Source organism: Schistocerca piceifrons, chromosome 2 (genome assembly GCF_021461385.2).
Source record: "Schistocerca piceifrons isolate TAMUIC-IGC-003096 chromosome 2, iqSchPice1.1, whole genome shotgun sequence".
In the NCBI taxonomy this organism is placed as follows: domain Eukaryota; kingdom Metazoa; phylum Arthropoda; class Insecta; order Orthoptera; family Acrididae; genus Schistocerca; species Schistocerca piceifrons.
The window spans coordinates 241,061,400-241,073,819 of NC_060139.1; the positions used below are offsets into that span (position 1 = coordinate 241,061,400).

The 12,420-nt window shown below is 46.2% G+C and overlaps 2 protein-coding genes across 2 annotated transcripts in view; one reads left to right on the forward strand and one right to left on the reverse strand.

Moving 5' to 3' along the window:
• LOC124775010 (probable multidrug resistance-associated protein lethal(2)03659) overlaps positions 1 to 12,420 on the forward strand; it is a 289,731-nt gene that overhangs the window by 40,998 nt on the left and 236,313 nt on the right. The window lies entirely within an intron of this gene.
• LOC124775281 overlaps positions 8,542 to 12,420 on the reverse strand; it is a 38,969-nt gene continuing 35,090 nt past the window's right edge. Inside the window, exon 2 of the mRNA XM_047250118.1 lies at positions 8,542 to 9,334. Coding sequence (XP_047106074.1) covers positions 8,542 to 9,334 — 793 coding nt within the window. The remainder of the gene's footprint in view (positions 9,335 to 12,420) is intronic.

The window sequence follows — 12,420 nt, forward strand, 5'->3', positions numbered from 1 at the left end:
ACGCAGTCATCTGTTTGTACTGTAGTCATTGGTAATACGTAATTGTGTTGATACTAGTACGTTTATGCAGTAATTGGCATGTCCTTTCTGTAGCTATTTTGATAGGCTCATAAAATTTTAATTACTGGTCCAGGTATATTCCCCAAGTGTCGTGTAACCCAGTGTCCTTTCATGCTCATTTCATTTTTGTAATTTAACTATAAGATTTCTTTGTAAGTTTTAACACAATGTATCGGGAGTATTTGCCACAACGGTGAGTTTATTTCTAGCACATAAACTGCTCATGTTATGTAGCAGTTCTGTTTCGCTAATAGGTGTTCTTTACCGTTGGCCGCTATCATAAGGAGGTCGTAAGGATATGAGACTACTCCTTTGGTGCCATCCATCTCCACTTCCATTAACTTTAAAAGGTTCTGTAGTTTCAAGGAAGCAAGCCCGCAAATCTACCCCCTGCGGGCAACCCTTATTGATATTTTGACTAGCTTGCGATTCTTCGCTCGCCACTCGGCGGTTCTATGTAAAGACTTCTGTTTAGAGCTGCATGTCTCAAAAGGCGTGCGAACATAGCGGGCCACCATAAATCATCAAAGTCCCCTGCTATATCTGTTAGTACTGCCATTATAAAACTTCCTGGCAGATTAAAATTCTGTGCTGGACCGAGATACGAGCTCGGGACCTTTTTGCCTTTCGCGGGCAAGGGCTCTTCTGGCCGAGCTATTCAAGCACGACTCACTTCTCGTCCTCTCAGCTTTACTTTCTCCAATACCTCATCTCCTACCTTCCAGGTTTCACAGACGCTCTTCTGCGAAATTTGTGACAAGCGCTCTTGGAAGAAAGGATATTGCGGAGACATGGCTTAGCCATAGCGTGAGGAATGTTTCCAGGATGGAATTTTCACTCTCGGGGAGTGTGCGCTGATACGAAAAATTCCCCCAGGTTGTGACTAAGCCATGCCTCCCCACTATAATTTCTTCCAGAAGTGATATTCTTGGAGAGCTTCTGCGAAGTTAGGAAGGTAGGAGATGAGGTACTGACGGAAATAAACCTGTGCGGAAGGCTCGTGAGACGTGCTGGGGTAGTTCAGTAGGTAGAGCACTTAACCGCAAAAAGCAAATGTCTATAGTTAGTCGCGGTCCAGCACACAGTTTAAGTCTGCCAGGAAGTTTCATTCCACACTCCGCTGCAGAGCGACAATTTCATTCTGAATACTGCTATTCCATATTTATTTTCTTATACTACTATTCGAATAGCCCGCTTAACCACATCATCCATAGATTTTCCGAGTGTAAATCCGAACTGATGTGGAATGAGGCCTTACAGAGCACTGTGTGCCTGAAGGCGAGCAAAAAGAAGTGGCTCCTGGACTTCAGGCAGTAAATTTAGAAGGCAGATCGGTCGATAAATTTGGGTTCTGATGGACTTCTGTCCATGTATTTTCCAATAACTATGCTCGCTATCTTCGAGGCTCCAGGCAGTTACACCAGTTGAAGGGTGTCATTTAGAAAGTAACGTATGGGATGATTAGCGGTGCGAGCTGCTGTAGCACTTACGAACGAAATCCATTTGAGCTGGGAGCCTTACTACCCTTCAGTAGTGATGTTTGACGCTGGGCTGTAGAGCGAAGTCGACATTCCATTTGGTTCAGGTGGGAACTGTGGGTGGGCCAGTCCATTTCAGGAATGTTATTGTCCATAAACCATTGCCTCACAAATGATGCTTTCACTGGGTGCATTGTTACACTGGTACACTGTTTCCGAAATGCACCGAAGAGCCAAAGAAACTGGTACAACTGCCTATCATCATGTAGGGCCCTCGCGAACATGCAGAAGTGCCGCAACACGACGTGGCGTGGACTCGACTGAAGTAGTGCTGGATTGAATTGAAACAATGAATTCTGCAGGGATGTTAATAAATCCGTAAGAGTAGGAGGGGGCTAGAGATCTCTTCAGAACAGCACGTTGCAAGGCGTCCCAGATACGCTAAATAATCATGTCTGGGGAGTTTAGTGGCAAGTGGAAGTGTTTAAACTCAGAAGTGTGTTCCTGAAGCCACTCTGTAGCAATTCTCGACTTGTGGGATGTCTCTGGAATTGTCAGTCCGTCGGAATGCACAATGGGCTTGAATGGACGCAGGTGATCAAACAGGATGCTTAAGTACGTCACCTGTTAGTCGTATCTAGAAATATCATGGGCCCCATATCACTCCAACTGCACACCTTCACACCATTACAGAGCTCCACAATCTTGAACAGTCACCTGCTGACATGTAGGGTCCGTGGATTCATGAGAGGTTGTCTCAATTCCCGTATACTTCCATCTGCTCGAAAAAAATCGAAACGAGACTCGTCCGACCAGGCAACAGGTTTCCAGCCATCTAAAGTAGAGCTTCCAGTTTTCAGCCGCGAAGTCGTTTGTCATGCACTTCTGTCGGCGGCGTACCGTTCATCTGGAACCTGAACTTCATGTTAATGACAACCCACTCACTGTAGTGGAGACATATCGATTCTTTGGACTGGTTTTCGACGACCGACTGACTTCGCTACCTCACCTTCGTCAGCTTAAGAGGAAATGCTGGCAGCACCTAAATTCTCTCCGCTGCCTGAGCAACACCAGCTGAGGAGCAGATAGCTCTATGCTTCGGTAGCTCTTAAGAGCCCATGTGTAGGAGTCTGGTTTACGGTTTGGCGGCGCCCTCAGCGTTGAGTTTACTCGACCCAGTGCACCATTGTGGCGTCCGCCTAGCGATGGGAGATTTCAGAAAGAGTCCGGTGACCGTGTCCTGGTGGAGGCCGGAGTCCCTCCACTGCGGATCCGACATGCGCAACTGCTCGCCAGTTACGTTGCTCAGACTCGTAGTTCTCATGGGCGTCTGAGTTACTGTCTCCTTTTCCCACCCACGGCAGTTCATCTCCCGCATCGGCGGCCCTGGTCGGTGTTCAAGATTTCAGTTCGCGTGCAATCCCTTCTCTCCGAACTAGTCCTTCCCTTTACCACATCTGCTTGAGGGTCCATTCACGTACCCCTCCGTGGTGCACACCTCGGCCGAAGCTTCGTCTGGACCATTTGCATGGCCCTAAGGACTCCGTTAACACCGCCGCTCTCCGCTGTCACTTCCTCTCGATTCTTGACGTGTTACGGGGCTCTGAAGTTATTTACAGCGACAGCTCGATGGCTGATGGTAATGTTGGCTTGGCCTATGTACACAGAGGCCATATTGAACAGCCGCTGGCTGCAGTGTATTCACTGCAGAGTTTGTGGCCCTATCTCGTGCACTTCAGTACGTCCGTTCCTATTCTGATGAGTCGTTCCTTTTTCTGTTATGACTGGGCTTGTAAGCTATCGACCAGTGCTACCTTCGCCATCCTTCGGGAGCGAACATCCAGGACTCCAACTCTGCCCTGGAACGGTCCAGTAGTTCAGTGGTGTTTGTGTGGACCCTGGGACAAGTCGGAATCCCAGGCAACGAACTTGCTGACAGGCTGACGAAACAGGCTACGCGGAAACCGCTCCTGGAGATGGGCATCTCTGAAACTGACTTGCTTTCTGTCTTACTCCCTAAGGTTTTTCGGCTTTGGGAGATGGAGTGGCATAACAGTATGCACAACAAACTGCCTGTCATTAAGGAGACTGCTAATGTGTGGAAGCCTTCCCTGCGGGCTTGTCTCAGGAAATCAGTTGTCCTTCGTCGGGTCCGCATTGACCATACGTGGTTTACACATGTGTACCTCCTCTGTCGCAAGGACCCACATCAGCGCCCTGTGGCACCCAAATAAGTCGTCCACCGCTTGCTGGACTGCCCACTTTTAACTTTATCAGCGCACCCTACCTTTGGTGCTGGGCGACAATGCAGCTTTAGTTGTACGTTTTATTCGCGAGGGTAGGTTTTATCATTTGATCTGAGTTTTAGCGCATGTCCTTTGTCTCTAGGTGCACTCCCTCCTAGGGCTTTTAGAATGGAGGTTTTAGTGTGTTGAAGAGTGGCTGGCTTGATCTTTCTTCTCCTCATGGTCAGCCAGCCATTGTAATCTTTCTTGTTTTTAATCTCTTTTCGCTGTTTCTTGCGACTCTGTGGTTTTCTTGTCCTGTTTTGTACGTTGTAGTGTTCGCTTCCCATCTGTCGTTCATCCTGGTTCTTCCTGTCTCCTGTTATTGTGCCGTACGTCTTCTTTCCCTTGGGTAATTATTCTACTGGGAACGAGGGACCGATGACCTCGCAGTTCGATCTCTTCTCTCCCCCCCCCCCCCCCTCCCCCATCCTTTTAATCCAACCAACCCTCTTGACACTGGCTCTGAGAATATTGAACTCCCTAACGATTTCCCATATTGAACAGCCGCTGGCTGCAGTGTATTCACTGCAGAGTTTGTGGCCCTATCTCGTGCACTTCAGTACGTGTCTAGCTCCAATACCATCCGCGTTCAGTGCGTTTTTCTTATCGTACTGAGTACAAATAACAGCTCCGCCAATGCACTGCCCTTTAATACCTTGTGTACACAGTACTACCGGCATATCTATATGTGCATATTGCCACCCCATGATTACTATAACCTCAGCGTAGCTTTTCTCCAGCTCTGCCGAAATAAGTGTTTACTGCTGCAAGGGGTCACGGAGTATAGTGCGCATTCCATAGTCTCCGGTTCGGCAGTACATATGTTGCCAAGTGGTTTTGCTCATTCTTTGTGCACTATTTCTAGTGCCCTCTTCTTAAGTAATCGTCTCCGCAACCCTCCGGTCTTAGTTCACCAGCCATTAGGGTTACTGTCTTAATTACTCGCATGGGAGCAAATTAATTTCACGGCATTTTTAAGTTATTACAGTCTGCTGCCTCCGAATGGGAGGTTCGCCGACGACTGTTGCCAGTCAGTTCAATCCGCCCTTTATCCAATCAGCTACCTCTGTGCACTATAGACGTGCTCCATTGTTCAGAGGCAAAAAGCGTATTCTTGTGTAATAATTTACTTTCATCAAGAACTCAGAACGGTTCATTTTTTCGGAAATATAGTTTTTTGATCGTGAAAATCGCTGTTCATGCAATTCTTGCTTGTCAGGGAGCAGAAAAAAAAACCGTTAGAGGGTAAATCATGTGTATCCGCGCAAAGAAACATCAGATTAGTTCGTCGTGCTGCCACAGCTGGCATTGTGATGAAGAAGAATGACGCGAAGTTTTCAGTTTTTTCCCTGATTTCGTCGAAGGCTTTGGCACACAAATTGTGTTTAATTCATCGATTTAATCAAGGTGTGCACAGTATAGATAATTCCTGGAACAGCAACAGGCATTGTAGACATTCACAAGATTAATCGTTGCGGAGGGAGGACCACGATGAAAACCGGCAGACTGTAAACAGTATTTTCCCAAGGTGACTGATTATCAAAACCCGGACGAAGTGATAAGAAATTGTTACACCTTCACGAAAATCTTTAAAAAAATCTGACGACACCTTTCAATAGAAATTTTTGGTTTTTCACAACGCTGTTTCTTCAAACAATTATGTAAACAAACTACTCGGTCACTTCTGAGATGCCATTGTTTTAACAGTAAGATATGACAGGATTTTAAGACATTTTAATGGTGACATTGTCATTTACGTTTGGAAAATGAATAGTGATGTCGTCCTATAACTAATGAAGGGCAGAGATTTTATGCATATTTACACATCTTAAGGGTTTAGCCTCAACAAACCCGTTAAGGCACAATAGCCCAAGAATACGGTAATGTTTGTTCGTAAGCTGTAGAGGTCGACCTATATTGAAAGGAAGCGTTGACGGTATCATACTTTGCCGTGTTCTTGTTGGTTAGATGCCGCGCTAGATTTTGACGTGAGGTGGAATTATCCGCGCTTTAGGAGGCTTTGGACAGCAAAAAATAATTACCTGGTACTGCAGTATCAACACAATAGTGGAAGCCAATGTAATTGAAATAAGCACAATTACAATGTCCCTTCAAGTGCCCTTGTCGACTTAAACTGTGTGAATCAAAACTGGTTGTAAGGGACCCAAGATAGCTTCGTCACATAAAGGCCCCCAGAACGTCTAATTCAACGTGTATTCGTCGGAAGTGCGAACAAAGGCTCTTTATTTTCCTCAGGTTTGCGTTTCTTATTCCAAACTTCGTTCTGAGGAAGCGTAGTCATATTTCATTTCACCCGTGGAATCAACAAACCACGAACAAGGGAAAGCACCATTACGCTCATAATCCCACGAGTGCCTCGTTAGACCACTCGGTTAGTGCTAACAGGAAGGCAAATTTGGATTCATGCAGCAATACGTAGTAAAACAGAGCACCAAACGCAGAGAACCGGTCAGTCGTACCACTGCTGTACTACACCTGTCCCCACGACTGGAATTGGAGATACGGACGCCTGCACGTAATATCCTGTGCGCACCAATCACAGGTATGCGTAAATTTGCACCGGTGTATGCGCCTCCTTGCCTCTTTGTGCAACGGCCGCATGCACCTAGTGCGCATGGAAAGCTTCAAGTATAAACGCACCTTTTATAACCAGCATTCATTTCATTCGTGATGAGAAGTGGGGCGCCCTACTTACGTTCAGTGGTACTTCACATGCCTTCTATAGCATGTAACAAAATAACACAATAGAATTATTGTTCTTAAGTTTTAGGGGACCTATTTTATTCCACCCTGATGAGCTTCTTTGAGGGGACCGAATTTAAGTGCTGTAAAGAAATTGGATGAAATTGTTTTCCTTGCCTCTTCATTCTGCTCCGTCAACATTTTCGCTATCCAGCGTGCACAGTCTTGGAGTAGCCCAGTTTTTCAGTAATGACCATCGCAGTCCTTTGACCGCTGGATGACTGTCCACACACTTCCTCAGTTATCAGGCGGTCGTCATGGATTGCTTGGACAACACGCTGGATCTGTTGCGAAGTCACTCAGTCTCTGGTCGGCCGCTCCATTTCGCATCAGCCGACCACGTTTGCCCTTCAGTCTCTCCATAGTCTGTACAACGTCTAACGGTGCCGACGCCCACCGCAGCATCTCCATACACCCTCAGCCTTTCGTGAAAGCGACGGGGCCTTTCACCTTCTGCAGTAAGGAATTCAGGCACAGAACGATATCTTATACGTACGTCAGTGTCGGCTTTCTCTAAACTTACAGTCTACCATCTATTGAAGTAGGACGCTGTTACTGAAACAAGCTGTAAGTTGTGGTTTGCAGAAGTGCTCTGAATTCTGAGTTACCAGCTTAATGAAGGAGAGCTTTACTTTGGCTGGTCATATGTTGTCACAAATGCATTGTTATACTGATACGCGGAGGCGTTGAATAAGTAATGCAACAAACTTCTTTTCTCAGCTATTTTCGTTTGAAAAATGCGGAATTTGTTAAACATTCTGGAATATTGTCGCTTCAACCTCGATAGTTTCATGCGGTTCCGATAGGTGGCGGCGCTATATGCAGTCTTGAAACTGTTGTCTGTAACGGAGGTGCTTTCCAAGCACCGAGCGGTTGAAAGCCAGAGCATTGCAGATATTCATAGGCGTTTGCAGAATATCGACGGCGACCTGGCAGTGAACAAAAGCACGACAGGTCGTAAAGCGAGGCGGCGTCACCGCAACAAGGTCTCACAAACCTGTCCGCTCTCTCGCACGCCAGCCGGCCATACGCGGCTGCCACTCCTGGTGTGTTCGTTGCCACAAAGAATGCAGACGAACGTCTCCGTCTCCTTGAGAACGCAAGGTCTCTCTCAAATCTGCGCAACCAAGAGGCACTGTTTATCCTCATCTACCCAACAGCCCGAATCTCGCACCTTCAGACTTCAATCTGTTCTGCCCAGTGCTGGAAGCAGCACCTGGATGATGGGGTGTTAATTGTTGCAGCAAGACGTCGACCAATAGTGGTACCGTACGGTCGCAAAGGGGTTCCCGACGGGTGTGAACCAATTACCATCTTGGTTTCGTGCAGCGGCTCGTTTTCACTTCGTCTTTCATCCGCTTCCCAAGAACACTAATCCGGATTCGATCTATCGCTGTAAGTTCCTCGACCTTCGCAGGCAACTTAGCGATAGCTTCTTCGTGTACACTGATGGCTCTGACTGAACGTGTTGTCGGCTGTGCCTTCTGTTCTGGTGTAACCACAAGCGCCGGAACGAAGACGAAGAACGCAAGACAGAGAAGGCGATGAAACATCGGCCAATGGTGCGCTCATTAGGATCACGCCACGACAGGAGGGACACCTGCAAGAAGTGAATATAAGCGCCGCTCCTGCCTGTCTTGGCCGGACTTTCGGGGAGTATTGGCTGAGTATTAAAACGAGAGTGCTACGAAAATAGTGATCAGCAAACTGACGGCCTCGTTTCAACATTCTATATAACAAGGACTCGGATTTAGGTTGCATGTCGCCCATTGCTTGCGACGCCTTTGTACTTGTCAATCTGCTTTATTGAAATAAAACTACTAATGTTGTTGGCTTGAATTATTGTATAGCATTCCGAGAACGCAGCATTCCTTAGGCATCCCTCTATACAAGACAAGTGGGCAAGACCCATCACCTTTGTCACTGGCACCGACCATTTTTGCTATCGGTTTTCAGAGCACTGCTGGATTTTCGACACTGCTGGATTTTCGACACTGCTGGATTTTCGACACTGCTGGATTTTCGACACTGCTGGATTTTCGACACTGCTGGATTTTCGACACTGCTGGATTTTCGACACTGCTGGATTTTCGACACTGCTGGATTTTCGACACTGCTGGATTTTCGACACTGCTGGATTTTCGACACTGCTGGATTTTCGACACTGCTGGATTTTCGACACTGCTGGATTTTCGACACTGCTGGATTTTCGACACTGCTGGATTTTCGACACTGCTGGATTTTCGACACTGCTGGATTTTCGACACTGCTGGATTTTCGACACTGCTGGATTTTCGACACTGCTGGATTTTCGACACTGCTGGATTTTCGACACTGCTGGATTTTCGACACTGCTGGATTTTCGACACTGCTGGATTTTCGACACTGCTGGATTTTCGACACTGCTGGATTTTCGACACTGCTGGATTTTCGACACTGCTGGATTTTCGACACTGCTGGATTTTCGACACTGCTGGATTTTCGACACTGCTGGATTTTCGACACTGCTGGATTTTCGACACTGCTGGATTTTCGACACTGCTGGATTTTCGACACTGCTGGATTTTCGACACTGCTGGATTTTCGACACTGCTGGATTTTCGACACTGCTGGATTTTCGACACTGCTGGATTTTCGACACTGCTGGATTTTCGACACTGCTGGATTTTCGACACTGCTGGATTTTCGACACTGCTGGATTTTCGACACTGCTGGATTTTCGACACTGCTGGATTTTCGACACTGCTGGATTTTCGACACCAGAGCCCTGTATCAGGCCAGCCAGTACATCTGGCGACACAGGATTTTTGTCATAGGCTCAGATTCTCTCTGCCCATCAGATCGTCTGTATGCTGTACACAATCCATCCCTTAGTGCAATGGGTCCAAGGAAGCTTCCATTTGCTCGCTGTTGATGGAGCCACAGTGATGATTTTGTGGGTGCCTGTTCATTCGGTCTGATCGGCAACGTGGCTGCTCACGCTGCTGCCAAGGCTGCAGTCCTACCTGGGCCTACTAGCTCTTCCATTCCTTCGGATGGTATCTGTGTTGTCGTCTGTGAGCAAGTGGTCTCTCTTTGGCATCACTACCGCTCTTTTTTTCACGGCAACAAGCTCCGGGGAATTAAACCTCTCCCAGCGGCTTGGCCGACCTCCTCTCGGCCCTCTCGCCACGATATCATTACTTTAGCTAGGTCGCGTATTGGGCACTGTCGTTTTAGCCATCGCCATTTATTAAGTTGTGGTCCCCCACCACTTTGCACTCATCGTCACCAACCTTGGACGTTCACCATTTCCTCAACCGCTTCCGTTCCAGTGTATGTTTGCCGTCTGAGTTATCGGCCGTTTTATCGAACGACACGCGAGCTGTCGGCTGCGTTTTACTTCATATCCGTCGTAGCAATACGGGAAGGACACATAATTTTTAGTTCGCGACCTCCGCTGTCTCTACGGTGTATTTTGTGAACGTTTCTCAAACAAAGTCCTTGTTTTTGGCTTCCTTTTCCTCCGTCGATTGGGCTTAACATGTAGTCGCTTTTAACGACTTTATTAGTGTTACACAGTTACGACATGGGCGCTTGTGGCCTTAGTTGTTTCTGCTCCCTAAAACAGATACAGGCCCTCCCTGTAAGGTAGCGTAAGGCCGTCGTATTGAACGGAGATTGGTGAAAATAGGGTTTTATAGCCAACAGCGGAAAAAGTATGGTATATTTCAATCCTGAATAAATCCAACCCTCTTTCGAAAAAAGTTACATTACTTGCTAAACGCTCCTTGTTTGGTTTTCCAATAAGTCATACGCAAACAGCCTTCTGCTACGAGTTAAAAGGTGGAACAGTTACTACAAAGATTATATTCGTACAGTCGTTATTTGTTTTAAGTTAATAATGGCCACAGGAAACGAGATTGTCCGCTCCTAACAAAGTACGCGAACCCGCGGTTCTCCTATCGCCGCCCGTTCAACATGAAAAATGAAAATAAAAGTTTTTTGTTTGTTTCCCATATCAGGATAAAGCTCATCAACTGTGCTGTATAAACGAATATTACCTTACGTCACTCTGGCGGCAAAGATAGTTTAACCGGGAACCATCAGTACATTTTAAAAAATGAGTGCATACCGCCTTTTTACGTTATCCTATGCCTTTTCTTTTTAACATAACAAATCGAACTATTCTCCATTAAATTTCGGGCATGCAGCCGCGCAAATAAACTTTCTTCCACTGATATTCCGGACGATACGAGGCCGAAATATCAGTGGAAGAAATTTTATTTGCGTTGCTGAATGCCTGAAATGTAACGGACTACTCATTACGCCGGGAAAAGTTAAAAATGCACAGGAACCATTCTCGCTCAGTACCATGACTTTTTCACTGTCCAAACAATTTTGGTAACACTACCAGTTCACCTACGTATTTAAGCACAGTGTAGCCTTTTGCTTTGTCCAGATGCTTTGGAAGCACAGTCGGTACACGTGCAACAGCGTGCGTACTTAATGTTCCAAAACGCAACTCCTTAAATTAACTCGTTTTCCAGGGCTCATAAATCGGGTTTTACTGGTGTTAAAAGCTAGGGGAGTGTTTCCGATCGCCCGTAAGCTTGGGACGATTTGAATATCCAAAAAAAAATACTCTTGCCGTAACTGTCCTACAGTTCGGGGTCAAACTTTGAATATTACGCACTTCCTCCACCGTAGGCAAATGGAGCAAATCGGTTGGTTTTTACTGACAGTGTGGGGGTATGATACTTCTTATGGAGGCAGCATTCACTTCATGACCGGTTCCTGAGAAAACCCGATAAACATGGTTTTTGAGTACCAAAACAGACGCGGAATCAAAGGCGGCTACTCACAGTAAATGGCTGTAATTTTTACGATGTATTCCGAAGACCCCTATATTGCACAACCTTGCAAATTTTCTTGAAACTTCATCGGTTTCAGAGATACAGTGGTTCAAAGTTATCTCTGTTGTACACGCAAAACAAGCAAGTGATACTGGTGTGAGGCAAAAGCTTAGCTTATAAAGTGACGTAGCAGAGAAAAATATGTTGTAAAGTGTATCTGGGAACCTCATGTTGTAGTACAGAAGCATAAGCAAAATTTTTGCGCACAGATAATCCGGTCTGAGGGGTAAATTTACAATCTTGGGTTATTTCAGTGTCACAGAAGAATAAAAATTTTACTGACTCGTAATGTTCTTTTCACACGAGTGACACGCCCTGCTATGGAAGGGCAAACGAGGGAACAAGTAGGAAAATGCTCCTAATGGAGTCAGAGTAGGTTAATATGTTCCTGTTTAAAAGATTGAGTGAAAAGTGGATACTGGCTGCCTTATCCTATCTTCATCAGCACACTTTGGCATGCAAACATGGCTTTTTTTATGCCGAGAGAAGACAGCGGCAGTGGGAAAGGAGACGAAGAACTAATAAATAGTGGAAGACATTACAGATGTTGCGGTATAAAAAGGGAGGGGACAGTGACAATGTTGAGAGCGATGGACGCAGTAAGGGTGGAGCATCATGACAATGACACACAGAGCAGCGCTAAGAAAAGATTGAAGGAGATGCTGTCAGGGAGGGAAGGAATAAAGAAAAAGTGGAAGTGGGTGAGAGCCAATGATTGTGTGTGTGTGTCAATGAGTTGGGCTGAATGATTGAGAATGGACAAGTGGGAGTGAATGGAAATGAGCGACTTAGAGGGATGGACTAGTGTGAGCCAGTTACAGTTGGGGAGCTTGTGGGACTGAGGTGAGTTGCCTGCTAAAAGAGCGCGATTATGTTGGCATGCCAAAATTTTTGGGAAAATTTTAAAACTTGCTGAGCCAGCTGGTACTCCACTTT